Raw genomic sequence first — 16,465 nt, 5'->3', positions numbered from 1 at the left:
CACAAGCTTAAGCAGAAGATGAAGTGGTCCTCTTATATAGCATCTATCTTTGCATCCAACAAGGTGCCCCTGGGTTTACTCCTATAAAGTAGAGGGTATATATTGTTCCAAGCTTACTGTCTCTTTCCTTTTAAAATTAGAATAGGGAGAATCTTTTATCACCAGACATGACAGTTTAATAATTTAAATTTGGATAGATAAGTTTGTTATCTCTGTACCTGGAAGTGGCAATCAGTACACACTGAGATCTAGTAAATGCTAACAAAAATTAGCTGCTGTGTGTAAATTCTGTGAATATTTCTTAATCATTACATAATGTATAGTCTTTAAAAGCCGTTTTCCTAGCTTGTTTAACTTTTTTGTAGATCTCAGATGAGCTATAAGGGAATAGATTTAACTTCTTTACAGTAGGTCTCAGAATTATGCCTATTCAGCAGCATGTAGTAACTGGTTCAACATGAGCTGTTTCTTATATAAACATACAAAAAGCCTGACCCAGACTAAATCGATTTTAAAAAGAAAAACATTAAAGCTGTGTTTCCTGTTACATGCTCATGGTTGTCTTTCGTTACTTACGATCTTACTGTATTATTGACCAACTGTTGTATTCTACACCACCTGCTGAAAGGTTCAGATGCGATAGTGAAGTTGTTTTCAGAAGGGGAAAGCAATTAAAATCATAACCCCTACAGTGCATTTCAGTTGGTAAAACAGTGTTTAGAGAAGTCATGAATTTGGCTTACTCTGTGTCCCTGATTTTATTTGCTGCAAGGATTTCAAAAGCTGCTGAATCAAAAAGGCGGTAGCGTTCATACATAGCATGTATGCTTAAGATTAGGCCAATTCTGCTGCAGTTTACTTCTCATCCTTCTAGGAAGTACACAACTAATAAATTGGGCACACAGTCAGGAAAATAGTTGATATGGAAAACAGAAATAAGTGCTTATGTAAATGTCTGTATATAATTTATTTGGGAAAAGGCTATATTTTGATCCTTGTATATAACTGGCAGGATGTATTTTCTGAAAGCAATAATTAGCTTACTTGAAACATCAAGGAAGAAATAAATAACTAATCCTTGTATTTTACATGTATGTGTAAAATATGTGTTTCTTGAAATGGGTAATCTATAGAAACGCAATTTGTTTGCTTGAATTTCAGAGGTGTGTCTAAAGGATCAGAAGAAGAGTTTTGTATCTAAGAGATTGTTAATAGTAGGAACAGAGTGAAAATGCAATTTTTTTTATATCAGCATGAAAGTATTAGGCTGTGATATCCCAAAACAGTACAAACATTATCCAGTCCTTGAGATTTTACAGAATTAATTGGACCAAATAAAAAAAGATCCAGTGGACAAATCTTATACCATCAATGCAATATACATATATAATACACTGGTATTATATATGTAATATAGCTATGTACATATAAAATACACTAGCACCTTATGTCTGAGTAGTATCTCTGTGTATTTTGCAGCACCTAGAAATGTATGCCAAAGAGTGATTTCATAGAGTCTTACATTTAAATAAGTAAATATACGAGGGGAAGAAAGCCATTGTCACAATGAAGAGTTTCAGCTGGGTGCATACAGCCACATCTTGCTCCAGGAATTTGGTTCACAAGGCCATGGTTGTGCTGAATGAGCCTAAGGAATATAGCACTAGGTGCAGCTTAATGCAAGTTGTAAAGCTGCTCAAAAAAGAATGAATGAAAAGTACTCTTTACTGTGAACTACAGGAGAGAAGAATTCATTATGCAGGTAAAATTAGTATCATATTCTGTATTTTATATACCTAAGTGGATTTCATAAAATATGTAATTCGGTGCTTTAAGTACTATTTCACAAAACATAATCCAATATTTACTTGAATTAGACAAAAGTATCTAAATAGACACTGGGTCATACAGTAATCTACCATGGGTTTAAAAAAAAACCCAAAAAAACAACAAACCGAAAACCCAGAAATGCGTTCATATTGATGAAATAACGCCTAGAAGGAATAATAAAAGACACAGTTGTTGTGGTTAGATTTCTCTATGTGGAAAGTTGACAAACACATTCTTGAGTTCTAAGAAACCACATTTAATTTTGAAATACCACTACTGACATAACAGATTTTCAGTGTATTCCTGCTAAGCGTTTATGAAAGTTATAGGGCTACTGAACAATGCTGCCACACTGTCTCACCAGGAACGACTTGATCAAAACAGCTTTCCTGCCATTTACATGCCTCTGTGGGTAGATGTGATTAATTACTTAGTTTTCTTAATTGCTAACATACTCCATTGGTGACAATGGCAATGGTATTAGCAGTTTCAACTGTGTTTGGATTTGGGCAGCATTGGGATTGCACTTTGAAATAGGTTGCATACCTACAGGTTGCATACCTATACTTACAGATTAGATGTAGTGCTTGCATCAGAGGTTGAGATGTGCTGCTTTAATCCTTATTTATATCTAGATTGTTAGCATAAATGATTAAACAAATTGCAGTATTAAGTTCTCTGTGGAGACAGCTGTTATATACTAATGACTGGCATAAACCAACAATGTAGACTAGAACAGTAAATTGGATGGCATATGCAGTTTAGAAACTTAAACAACTCATATCAAATCAATAAAAATAGACTAGAATTTTATGTGATCATAGATTCAAAGCAAAAAAAAAAGGTTAAGCTCCCCTTTTTCTGTATACTGGCTTGTTTTGAAAAACATTAATAAGTTCAGTTGTGCATTTTTATTATAACATCAAATGAGTAGCGCACACAAAGCTGTATTGTTCCCAGTGTAGAAAGGGCAAGATAATTTTTTTGGAAGATTTACTAATGCTCATTGGCAGAAGACAAATGGTAGTAGGAGACTCATCTGATACTGGTCACTGGATAATCTGCATGGTCTCAGTAGCTTCCACTCATCCAATAGCTCTTGAATGTTTTGTTGAAGTTGGATGTGACTGTTTCACAAGCTCCGCCAAAGATTGAAATACTTCATAAAATCTAATGCAGCAGAATTTAGCAGAATCCACAAATAATGTGGTTCACTCAAAAATGCTTTTTCTCACTTGTCAAAATTAGTAACAAAGCATTATACTGAAATTTTATGTTAAAAATATTGAATTGTTTTTCCATCATCTTTTGTTTTTCCATCATAATTTTTGTTATAAAATTTTGTTAAAATTTTTGTTATTTGATATATTTGAACCATGGAACAATTGTCTCACAATAAAGTTGTTCGTAATATTGATGCGTAGATGTTCTTTTGGAGGACTTCCATGTGACATCCTTTATCTATTGAGTAGCTATGAATTAGTCCTGCATCCCCATAAGGCTGCTCATATGGACCTGATAGAAAGTGCACTGAAGTCAATGGATCGATCTCACATCACCTTTGGTGGATCTGGCTAAATTTTGGAATATATTTATTTGCTTATCTCCCATTGAATTCCATAGGAAAGAGGCAGCTGGATACTTCTGAAGGTCTGAACTTAACATAATGCTTAGCTGTAATCAAGAATGGCAAAATTGATACCTTAATTTTCTTAGTTTTGTATCTTAATGAATACTGAATTGGTCTGATTTTGACCTTTGTTGCTGATTTTTTTGTTTTATTTCCTTTGGCATTACAGGAGAGCACTGAATCTAGGAATACTTCGAGACCCTGGATCAGAGGTTGAAGACAGACAATATCAAATAGATCTTCAATCTATAAACATTGGTACTGCTCATTGGAATCAGTTGAAACCCGAGAAGGAAAATGGAAAAGGAGGGGTTTTGACAGAGAATGAAAGAAATTCTCAAAATCCAGCACTTGAATGGAACATGGCCAGTAGGTAGGAAATTTTTTTAACTTATTCTCTTGTAGAATTACATAGCACAAACACTGCAGATATCATTCACAGTATATCTGAATCAAATAATTTTGTATTGTTTTTGCTTTACATTACAACCACATTTCCATGGAGTTTTGGATGATGGATTTGAAATGCATATTACTATTAATTGTTGTATTATTGTTACACTGTAGTTACTGTCTAGTTTCCATTATAAGCTCTTCTGAGTGGCTTACGGTATGCTCATAAAATAACTCCTGAGGGCTTCAGCTTCTCAGTCTTCAAGCAATGGGAGGTTTTGGTTTTGTTTTTTCTGTGTTTTGTTTTGATTTTTTTAAACTTCTTTTGTTTGTATTTTTACAAAGCTTGAGTAAAACCAGCTTAGACGTTTCTAAAGTAGAGGAGGATAAAGTAGAACATTTCCTATTGGTACTGAACTGGTTTCTGCACTTCTGTAACTAAAACCAGATTAATTTTGAGAATGAGATAGTTCAACTTAGTCTCCCTTATTGTGTATTGCATGATAGCACACGCAAAGCCCTGTCCTCTAGTTAAACATGGTTGAAAGATAAAGCATGCATGCACTTGTCGGCTACTTTAAATTTTAAAATTTTCAAATATAAAATAGGGTTTTAAAATCTGTAATGTGTAAAAATTTGAAATTCTAATTTTAGTATTAATATACTTTATACATAAAAAATCATGCAGGTGATTTAAAACTAAATTTTTATAGACTGTGTAGAAGTCAGAGTTCTCTTTTCAAACTGACAAGAATAAGGTCTGATGGCCAAGAACAAGCTTTCAAAAGTCATTTTGTGGATTTAGAAGCATTTCTGCTAAAAAATGCCTGGTTGCCCACACATTTATTTATTTTCATTTTAAATCCTTAATATCTAATTCATGCAAAAACAATCCCAATTTTTATGAAATGCACGCATAGTTTTATGGTTCCTAAGATAAGATTCCTATCTGATTGAGAGATGAGTTCCTAAAAGTGGTATAGAATAACAGACAAAAATTGAACTGTTGCTGGCTTAATTTTCAAACAAAGGGCAGATGAGATTTTTTTCAGAGATTTCTCTTAAAGTGAGACAAGCTATAGCAAAAGAAGCTATGTGAGGATGGCACGCAGACTCAAGCTTTGTAAATGATGTATTGATGAAAGACCGAGAGAGCAAGTAAGCTCACTCTGGAGGAGTGCGTGCAGGGAAAAGATGTGATTAAGAATAAATTCCAGTTTATCATTGAAAAATAGAGGGCAGGAAAAGCAGTTCTAACCAAATTAATGACAAAACCACAAGGAGTGACAGGAGTACAGATAAAAATTTAAGCACAGTATCTGTCCTTCATTTATAAGATCACCTAGTTCTTTCCTGACTTTTAACAACTTTTTTTTTTTTTAAAGTAATATAATTACAAAGACAATTTTTCTTTTGCATTCTTAGCCTTGGAAAAAATGTGTATAACCTTCTGGTTGGGCCTTGATGTTGGACAAGTTGCCCATGAAGTTCTTTCTCACAAAACAATGTAGGGCCACTGACTTTCTTGAAAGACAAAATGGCATTAATCACCAAAGGACTTCTGGTCAATCGCAAGTTAAGCTAACACAGCAAAAACGGCCACGGAAGAATTGGCTTTCCTTTTCCCTCCCATTGGTGACTGAAATCATATTGCCATCACCCTTTGATAATTTGAATAGCAAAATCGGATACATATATATATTTGGATAGGAAATTTGGTGGGATTCCTGAAAAGCTGTTAAGATAAGAATAAGGGATGCAGCTATTACAGATCATCTGAGTTAACTGGGTTTTTTTATAACTGCTTAGACATTCTTCTTTTTCTCAGCAGACTTTCAAAACAAAATTTTATTAGAATATATTTGACAAATAAGTATATCTGGTTTGAAGTTGCTTTAGAATGAAACTTCTACTTGGGTTTTAATTTAAATCAGTTGTAATTAAATACATTAGCTTTTCCTGTCAGGCATGCAATATAGTATTTTAATTCCAGCTTGAATTTATTTAAAGAGGAAGTTGGTATGAATGTTTTCTTGTCCTTTTGGCTTCAAATTTTACACATTTACTACAGCTCTTTTTCAGGACGTTCACATTTTTGCTTTTTAGTTGGCAGTCAGTTTTTCTGCATCTGGGTTTATTTTATGATCTGTGGAAGTGGTGTGCTGAGAATTGGAAGAACCTGCACTGAACTCTACCATCCACTGAGATATTTCCAGCATGCACCAAGAGGGTGTCTGTATGGTGTTTTACATGGTACTTAGTGTTTTCAGGGTGAAGTTTATCTTAAGATTTCCTGCAACTACCACAGAAGCTTTATTCTTTGACGTGTTTGTGATACCGTTTTTTCTTTAATTCTTTAAGTTTCTTAGACATGTTTAACCTGGAAAATAATGAATGGGTTTTACTGAGTTATTTTAGGGTTAATTTCTTTGTTTGGTTTTAATATACTTCTATTTGTTTTTACTTATGGTTTAGACCCAGTGTTAGGGTTTATTAGGTTCACTGGGTTTTAAGATTATTTTTTGAGATGTTTCCTTCATTTTTTTAATTCTTAGGTGCTATGTGGTGTAGTATAGAATCCAGCCTACAGCCAAGTATTTCCTACAGTTACTTTACAGAAAATTTCAGCATAGATACCAGCCACTTTTTTTCCATTCCCATTTCTAAAAACATCATTGTATTTTTTAAAATAAATTAAAGGTGCAAAAATTCTGAATAGTTTATATTGTAACTTAGTCTAGTTGGTTGAAATTTGGCCTTGTTTTCAAAATCTGCATGAAAACCAAATAATTTTAAATGTAAGATCTATGGATATCATGCAAACAAATATTTGAAAGATTTTGACATAATTTATCATTTAAATACTTTAACAATCTCTACACAGAAAGTCAATCCTTCAGATTTTCCCTCCACTTTTTCTGGAGTTCAGTATTTCTAATATTTAATATCTCATTGGTTTGATTTTTTAAAAAACTTTTACATTGTAATTAGGAAAGCAAGCAGTCTTGCTTTGATATGTGTTGACTATTTCAAGGTTTTTAGTGTAAAATTCTTCAAGAAGGCCTATTGTGAAGTGCTGGTGTGATGCTTCCTGTGCCTCCACAGGTCACTTCAAGAAGGATGGGAGAACTGGAGCACTCTGGTAGTGTGGATTCTGTCTCAGAAAAAAACATCCAAATGCTGTGCTGTATTGAGGATCAGGGATCATAACTCCTTCCATTATGAAATGTTTATACTTCACTGTAGATGTTATTAAAAGCTCCCTAATGGTGTAATATATAAAGAGAATACTGGAAACAGTCAGACAGTTCTAATAAGGTTATGTACAAATGAAACCTGTCCACATTTATTCCCTTTACCAAACAGCATGTGGGGAACTGGGAGTACTTAACCAAAAGAAGTTTTCTTGATTGAAAACTGCTTTTTCAGCTTGCAGTTCTCCTCCCTCTCCCTCCGCTCAATGGAAAAAAAAATAGCCCTGAAGGAAATAAAGAAATATATCCTCTCTTGAGGCCTCGCCCCCGTCCCTATGCAATCCTTCTACAGCTCCCAGCAGCAACTTCTACTTCCTGCAGCCTGAATAAACTCTGTTTAGAAAAAAAAAATTAATTGAGCTTAAAAGCATTACTTCTCTGTGTGGTAATGAATTGAGTGTGGCAATATACTGCATTACAGTTTTGTCCTTGGCATATCACCATCTGGAACAGCTCTCTGCAACTCGCATTGAATATATCAGGGAGCCAATTATCTGTTGTACAAATCCGAACAAAATACCACTATTTCTTTGCAAGGATCCCAAGAAAGGGTTCCTGCAGATTTTTCTTCAAATAGTTTTCATTGTCAGGCTTTTTTGGAAACCTGAAGTGCAGTTTGAGAAGTTCAAATAAGGAATACCAGAAAAAAGTGATCTGTAGATCCATGTGTAGGGAATTAGAGGCATTCCCTGTGAATCTTTTGAAATAAAATGCAGTACATTTATACTCAGTCCTGTATTTCAGTTGCTGTGTTTATTGTACCTGAAGTCGTACTTGTCATACTGTACAAAGCCTTACTCAATAAGATGGAGTGTTTTCTTTATTAATCCACCGCAAAGTAGTCTTGCACGGCATTCTTATTAAGATTAAAATTGGCTTTAGTGAGCCATAATTATATAATAATAGTAATGCTGTACAGCCAGATGGTGTATGTTTCTTCATTGTCTAATTTGGGTCATTAGGTAGTCCTCAAAATGTTGCTATGCTATTTCACTGTCTCACAATGTGTCAATGCAACACCTCAGAGAGCTGAAAGGATGTGAACTGTTCTGTCCACTGGGAGATGGTGGTCAGAGGCATGATGATGTCAGTAGATATCCTAACACATTTGTGGATCAGGGATTAACTGGTTTATACAACTACATGGGAAACCTGCAAGAGAAAAATCTGTCATAAGTCTTAAACTATCATGCTAACCAATGTGACATCTTTGGTTTTGTGTGCCTCACACTACTAGAGAACACTATTTGAGTGGCCTATTTCATTTTAGTACTTGGCTTTTTTGGTTTTTCAAGACAGAATTCTTTGTGAGGATTCATCTCTCTGTAGATAGTAAATTTACATGGCATAAATGAGCTCTTGATTGTCATTCGTGTACTGAATGTATATGAATTTCTTCCTGACCTATATATTTAACTATATAAGGGCTCAAAGTCTAGATTCAGTAAGGTATTATTAAGAAAAAACGTATAATTAAGAATAAGGCAAACATTTCCAAGTTTCACATCTAGGTTACGTTTCCCTTTTACTGGCCAGTATTTTCTGTTTGTTTCAATTAGTTTTTTCCACATAAGAAGGCCAAGTTACAGTCCTTCTTGTGCGTTTTCACAGCTTATCCAGTCTCACATCATCACACCTCCTTAATGAGTGCAACATCATCTCTTTGGCAGTCTTTCCTCCTTGTATAAATTCAGTGTACTTCTGAGTGGATGTAATCGAATACTGATGATTTGATTTGATGTAATCAAATGTTGCTTTGATTACAAAACTCTGTTCTTCAATTTTTTTTTTCCTCCTTCCCACATTTTTTGTCATATTAATCACTGGAGATGTCTTTGCTTTCAAGGTACTTCCAGATTCCTCTGTCTATCTGTTTTCCCTTACATGTCTTCTTTCATTTACCTTGACGCATCTACACTAATTGCTCATCAGAGCTCATCATATCAGCTACCAGGGCTGCCGCATTTAGTTTTCAAAGAAGCACTTTCTTGCTCACTCCTAGGCTAACTTACATGTTATAAAGGCATTTCCTGTGAACATTCACAAAGTTATTACAATGTCTTCTTCCAAGTCCTTCCAAAAGAATTCATTTCTATTATACTGTAATATCAAAACGCATAAGCCAGCTTCCAGGTTGCCACTGTATGGATATCATTACCTATAGTGCTGTTAGTTGTTTCCTTTTACTTCCCTATCTGCAGGTGTGTTTCTTCTTGCACTTAAATTGTAAGCCTCTGAGGACAGAGACCATTTTCATCTTGTGATTTTACAGTTTGGATCTTTAGTCCATAACCAAAGTTCATGTTATCATGCAGATACAGCCCAAATTAAGCACTGAGTAAAAGGCACCTTCAGGCCTTATCACAACTGCTTTGCTGCCTTGTTGCTTTGCGTTAGCATATGGTCTTTCAAATGTGCTGTACTTTTAAGTGTAGATGATCAACTGCTTTAACATCTCTAAAAGCTTTTCTGTTTTTTTTTCCAAGACAAATATATAACAGATGCATAAATGAACCATGGAATGAATGTGCTGCAGACATAGAGCCATCATTACGCTCTTCACAATCAAGTTTTTTCATAAGCTCATGTGGCGTACACCTGTGTTAAGTTAACGGTGCACTTAGGTGCAGTGTGGAAGACTTAATAATTCAAAGTGGAATTTGTTTCTTTGTTCCTATTGTGCTCTTTCTCATATCCTCTCCCTCCATTATTTACTGTGCTCTGTTTGCCTTCTGTTTGTACTTACAATTATTTTGCTAATACTTGATTTGGCTGAGCTTCAAATTCACCAACTAGAAATGTGGAAAGTAGTAAATAGAGGAGGACAGGGATACCATGTAAGGATGATTTCAAATAAAATAAATTAGCAGTCAATCTATATTACCAAAAAAGTCCTTTAAGAAGCAGTGTACTGGGTATCTAATAGAATAACATTTGAACATTAAGAAATGGGAAAATAATTTGAACAATGATTGAAGAGAGCCAGTTGTGGGTTTGGGGTTCAACAAATAACTTGCTTTTATGGCTGTTTCATATATTAATATCATACTTACTAGCATTTTTATGCCCCTTCAAGTGGAAGTTTTCTGATGTATAGCTGTATGTTCTTTCATAGAGTTGTTCTATTACTTAGCTCTTTCATTTTCTCCAAAAACAAAGGCATTTCTTTCTCATTCTGTTGAGAAGGGGAAATAGGAATTGGGCAGAATGTCATCTGTTTTAAGTTTAAAATGAAGGTGATGGCAGGGGGAGAAGCATTTGTAGAACTGGCAAAATCTAAGACCATTTTCTCAGTTGAAGATGTACACTAACTGTGAATGGGTCTGCTTTTGAATTTGGGGATCTAATTAGACTAATCTTGTTTTAAAAACCATCATTAGTGATCAGCAGAGCTACAGCTGACCAAAATGTTAAAGGTTTGAATTAAGATGGTAGTTTTCTCACACTCACTAATTGGGTTGCTCTTAAGTATACTGCATATGTATGGTAGTGTGCAGCCTGCTCAGTAGTGTTTGTAAAGGTCATTTGAAGCAAAAATTTATTAGACTTGTACTCAGTAAATACTACCTCTATGTTCTGTGGCATCTTCTGTTAACTTCTGGATAGTGTTGCCCTAGATAAATTTAAAAGCTCTAAGGACTACTCACATCTGACAGTCTATATTCCCTTACAGGTCACCATGCTTTCTACATGTTTTGAGGACACTTAAGCAAATATTTAGTAGAATTTGAAGCACCGAAATCAAAACAGTCTAAGCAGTAAATTGTCATCTATGGATTTTGAATCGTTTGAAGTTGACTGAGTTACAGTAACATTATGATATCTACTTAATTTCTTTTTGGCCTAAGCCTTGGCCTACAAAACATCAGCATTTCAGATTGTTTGCTTTCCAACAGAATCCATTTCAGAACCACCACCTTTACTAGAGTGTGTATATCAAGACCTCTTCTTAATCAAGAGATTTAATTACATATTCCATATTCAATCCAGAGGTTTCTTCATAGATAGGCGTACAACCATATTGTTTAATGGCATTAACATGGGTAACTCTAGATGATGGTAAGGACTAAATGTCTAATTGCATAGTTTGTGTGTCTGGATCACCTGTGCAGTCTATACTGATGTCCAAACTGCCTCATCTCCATTACTGGAGATGGCAAGATTAAAGGTAATACAGGGATACCTAACTGACATGGAGATATACCTTAAGAGTTCTGCATAGATCTATTTTCTTATTCTGTATGGCAGTGTAGTTTGGTCTTTGCTTTCATATCATGCTAGATAGTTGCATAATTCATTATATACTTTTAACTTGCATTATTTCACATTTGATAATTTTCCGTTGAGTAAGTATAGGAGAACTTGGCTTGGACCAATAACTTTTTGATGATTTTTAGTGTTCTCCTTGGTGATATGCAGGTATTGAGCATTGCTGTAAATTATGATAGATAAAAAGAACCATCAAAAAAACCTATCTTGATGGGCAGGGTTTTCCAAGCAATTTGAACTGTATTCTCTTTTAGGGGCTGAACACCATCTTGATGTCATTACATTTTTTTTTTTTCCCTGATCAGAGGCTCTCAGATGGCATTTTGTGGCATTAGTTTATTTGACCTGACCCAGAAGATTCTGGCTATTTGGAATATGTTGTCATAAACTATTAGTGATCCATCTATATCAGAGTTGTGCCTTTAGGCTTAGTTTATGGTTAAAGAAAAAAAACAAAAAACAAACCAACAAAAAACAACCAACTAATCATCCAGCTGGAAAACAAATGTAATTATCAAGTTTAATGGCACAAATATCCTTGGCAAGCAAACATTGATATTTAGAGGAAAAGGTACCAACTAAGAAAAACCAGTGACAGAAGCAATGAAGAAAGACTGACATCCCTCCATTTTCAAGGCATCTTAAACATCTTGGGTAATAGTTGCTATAAATTTAATGTACGAGCCATAGAGTTTCATGAAATATTCTCATTTAATTTATGTTTTTGATTTTTGTGTCAGTTGTTTTGTGCAGAATTTTTTCACCACAGAGTTTTAATGCATTAATTCAAATATTATGCAGGCTTCAGGATAGCTATTCATAAAGTAAAGGGCATCCACAGTCAAGTTTGAAAAATACTGATAATGAAATTTGTATCTTTCTTCAAATGATTTTGTATAGTTTGTTAAACAATAGAAGAAGCAATGTCAAACTTGTCTACCTGCAGATGGGTTGAAGAATCAAATACTTACACATACATTTTCTGTTAAATGAAGGTAGAATTCTGCCTTCAGGATTGGAATTAACATGATATGTAATGATGATATTTAATGCTTCTTGAGGTAGCAATCAAATGCTAAACTGATATTGAAGCAGTTTTGTGCAACATACTGAATGTAAAGAAGACTATGAGAAGTTTTGGCCCTCAAATGTAATTTCATCTTTTTTCTCTCTTCTTTTGTTTCTTTTTTCTTTTTTTTTTTTTTTTTTAGCATAAGGCGGCATCAGGAAAGGAGAGCAATTTTAACTCCAATTTTAACAGATTTCACAGTTCGAATAACTGCAGCTCCTGCTATTATTTTTACAAAAATTGATGCTACAGAGAATTTGCACCCAGAGGTTAGTATAAAATGTTAACAGAAATAGCATAATAGGTCAATAATCTTGATATTTTACTCTTCCACCATTTGAAGTGTCCAGGTGTGTTTTCAAATACAGAGATCACCAGCTGAAAAAAACCCAAAGTTTTAGTCACTAGCCAAAATATTATTTCTCTGCTGGAGAAAGGATTTGTGTATAGCATTCGATATTAAAGGCAGCCTGTCTAGAGGTAAATAAGCCTGTTTGCAATTCACTAAATGGGAATTCTTTAACGACTTTCAGCAATATTTTAAAAAGATCTGTGATGGAAAAGTGTTGAGAAGAGGTGCTATAGTACAACATTACAAAACATTGTATTCACAAGCTTCTCATAAAGAAGCCTGAAAATGCAATCTATATATTATCTGTAAGAAGAAAGCTGAGCTGAGTTCTTTTAGCCAGATTTTCAAGCCCACAGATTGGCACAAAGTGTCCGTTCCCCAGCCATTACTGTGGGTTCTTCAAGGTACTCCAGATTTCGCAAACACATTTACCAGTCTCTGGGTCAGCTTGTTAATGATTAGTCTGTGAAGTATGTTACACACAAAAGTTATTGGCTCACTTTTTGGTATTAGTTTGTAGCTCAAGAATTTAAAACATTTTAAGAATGAGAAATACCAGAAAGTTTTTGTCAGCTCACAAGGGATATTTCTCATAACAGCTACCTTCTGGGAAAAGCAAAACTGGTACAGGACCATAAACGGTATTAGGTGTGTATTGCAACATGCAGTAGGTGTACATTTTTGGAAGATAATAGCCAATGGGTATAGAAAGAAAAAATTGAGAGCTTAATATTTTGCATAAAGGGTCATCAAAAGGGCAGATATAAAATTATTTAATGTAAAAAAAGAAATAGAGAGCTTAGGGTTGGCTAAGATGTGTAGAAGTTCCTAAAAAAAATCTGAGCTTTACTAATACTTATGTTCAAGAATTTCAGTGTTTTCTGTACATAAATTATTCTTGTTATCTATTGCCTAGATTGATGATCCCTGATGAAGGGAGAGATCTAGTTTAGATTATGAAGAACTTGAACACTGTGCAGCCTTTTCATGAGAAGGGGCAGTACTTCTACTTTTTAAGCAACACTTCTGCATTGATTCTGTTTTTCATCTCTTCATCATTTGCCAACAGTGGTGAAAAGCTTTTTTTTGTGCTAGGTAACACCAGTAGAACAGTGGCCATCCAGCTAACTTTGCCAAGGCATTAACAATGGTTTAGAGGCAAAGAGAAACCAATTAGGGTGGTTATCAGTGAGTTCCAACACATGATTTCATTATAAATCAAGCAGAGTTTGTTTATGAAAAAAAACCCCCAAACAATTACATCCTTTTCTTGGAAAGAAAGGAGAATTGGAGTCATTGCCAAGGAAATAAAAAACATAATCTGACAGTCCACTGTTTGATACTACCAAGAGATGGTAACAAGACCTCACATGAGATGCTTTTCTTGAAAAATTTGTCTTAATAGTTATGCTGTTGAAAGCAAAGCAAAGAATAAGCCACATCCTTGTTTAGAAGTCTGAGACACCACTTTCTCCTAAAAAGACTGTATTAATACTATATACAATGTTGAAGCATTGACTAGAATCACAATACAGTTATATAGAAGCTGAAATTTATTTCCCCAGTGGCTGTTATCTAGTATTTTCTTTAACTTCTCCACAGGAAATTTTGGTGTGTGGTCATTCTTTGGAGGTGAATGTGACAACAAACCTGGATTTCTTCCTCAATGTGGCTCAAGTACAACTTCTTCAGCAGCTGGTACAAGCCAATATGGTTGGACTGGAACCTTCCAGTAGCACCACTGAGGTAGGTTTTTCCCTGTTTTGCAGCTGTTTAGCTGTTTTTTTTGAGAGTACTGTAGCTCTGATCAGGTATTTGCATCATCTAGACAAAATTAAGTAAGTAAATTAAATACATGGGGTTTTATTGTTTGGTCAGCTTTAAAATGCTTTCTAATTTTGTTCTAACAATAGGATGAGTGTTATTTCAACAAGAATATTATTCAGTAAATTAGACTACGGTGGTTCTGCAACATCTTATGTATGAGGAGAAATTATCTTATGTAAATGTCCTGGTTCAGCTAGGATAGAGTCAAGTTTTTCCCCAGCAGAGAGAGAGGGGGAAGGGATCTCCAGCCGGGTTATTCATACCATGCTGACGTCAGGTCCAGGGGCGGAGCCTTTTTACTTTCGCTTCTGGTTTTGGGGGTTGCCATACACGCGGCAGGCTTGCTTCTTTATCATCTAGCGGTTTTTCTCTGTATATCTTTTGTCTTGTTCACTGTTATTGCTGTTTATTGTTATTATCATTGCTACTGTTGTTGTTCAGATTGTTCTATCACTCTGCTGTATTAAATTCCTTGTTACTTTAGCCCGGGTCTGTGCCTAACTTCCAGCCCGACCGGCCGCGGGTGTGGGAGGGGCAACAGCAACATGCTCTCCGATCCCGGCAGGGGTTAAACCTGTACAGTAAATTATGAAGGAAATCAATTTTGAAGTAGGTTTTCAAGGTTATTTGGCATTTAACATAAACTTTTATTGAGACTTTGGCATCTTATGATGAGTTCACATGCTACACTGTGCTTCACTAAAGCCAGAAACTACACTCTCTGTGCCTGTTATCCACTACTCACATTAACTGTCTTCACTCAGGTCCCTAAGATTCAATCCACCTCTGAATATTTTCATACTTCTTCAGTAAGAATAGTGATAGGTACGTCTTGAAGGGTCTTTCACCTTCTGAACAATTAATCTCCCTTTTTTTCTGGAATCTTATAGTATTCAACCATCTCAATTTTGTCATTCTTCTTTATTTCTGGAAGTTAATACCTCAGTTTACAGTGATGACCAGTCACTAACTGTGACAGACTTGCAAGTTTAAATTATTAATCTTCTGGGTTAATACAAAAATATAGAAATGAAAGTGACACCTTTGCCCTAATTAAAAAATATATATCTCTTATCTTCAAAACCAGGAATCTAGTCAGGCTGACAGCATCTTTAAGACAGTAGAAGTTAATATGTGACAGGGCACTAATTTCACTGGAATGGCTGTTGGAACCGTTGAGAAATCTTCACAAAGAAGAAGAGTTAAGGAGAGAGTTAAAGAGCAAGACACAATCAACTATTCCTTTCCAAGAATCTGGCTAATGGGAAACCTGAAGAAGCTTTTCTCCTTCCTTTCCTGAATCTCACAGATTCATCTGAGTCTGGGTGGAAGCAAGGAATGCTGTAGAGCAGGCAAACTACTTATATTCCTCTATTCTCATCCTGTCAGAACCCCAGAAGTTGTTTGTATCTGCTCATCTAGGCATCACAGAATCATTAAGGGTTGGAAAAGAACCTTGGGATCATCGAGTCCAACCATCAGCCCTACTCTGCAAGTTCTCCCCTACACCATATCCGCCAGCATCTCATCCAAATGAGTGACACATCCAGGGATGGTGACTCCACCACCTCCCTGGGCAGCCTATTCCACTCTCTGACCATTCTTTCTGTGAAATATTTTTTCCTAATGTCCAGTCTAAACCTCCCCTGTTGCAATTTAAAGCCATTCCCTCTTGTTCTCTCACTAATCACCTGTGAGAAGAGATCAGCACCAACCTCTCTACAACGTCCTTCCCAGAAGCTGTAGAGAGTGATGAGGTCTCCCCTTGGCCTTCTCCTCCTCGTCTAAACAGTCCCAGCTCCTTCAATCACTTCTCACAGGATCTGTTCTCCAGGCTGTTC

At 35.3% G+C, this 16,465-nt stretch overlaps 1 protein-coding gene across 2 annotated transcripts in view; it reads left to right on the top strand.

The window, feature by feature from the left end:
* Positions 1–16,465, top strand: part of VPS13B (vacuolar protein sorting 13 homolog B) — a 482,028-nt gene that overhangs the window by 309,294 nt on the left and 156,269 nt on the right. For both annotated transcript variants that reach the window (XM_074898647.1, XM_074898646.1), the window contains exons 31-33: positions 3,630–3,833; positions 12,588–12,714; positions 14,400–14,543. In XM_074898647.1, coding sequence (XP_074754748.1) covers positions 3,630–3,833; positions 12,588–12,714; positions 14,400–14,543 — 475 coding nt within the window. The remainder of the gene's footprint in view (positions 1–3,629; positions 3,834–12,587; positions 12,715–14,399; positions 14,544–16,465) is intronic.

This window comes from Athene noctua, chromosome 2 (genome assembly GCF_965140245.1).
Source record: "Athene noctua chromosome 2, bAthNoc1.hap1.1, whole genome shotgun sequence".
Lineage (NCBI taxonomy): Eukaryota > Metazoa > Chordata > Aves > Strigiformes > Strigidae > Athene > Athene noctua.
This window is presented reverse-complemented; position numbering and strand designations above follow the sequence as displayed.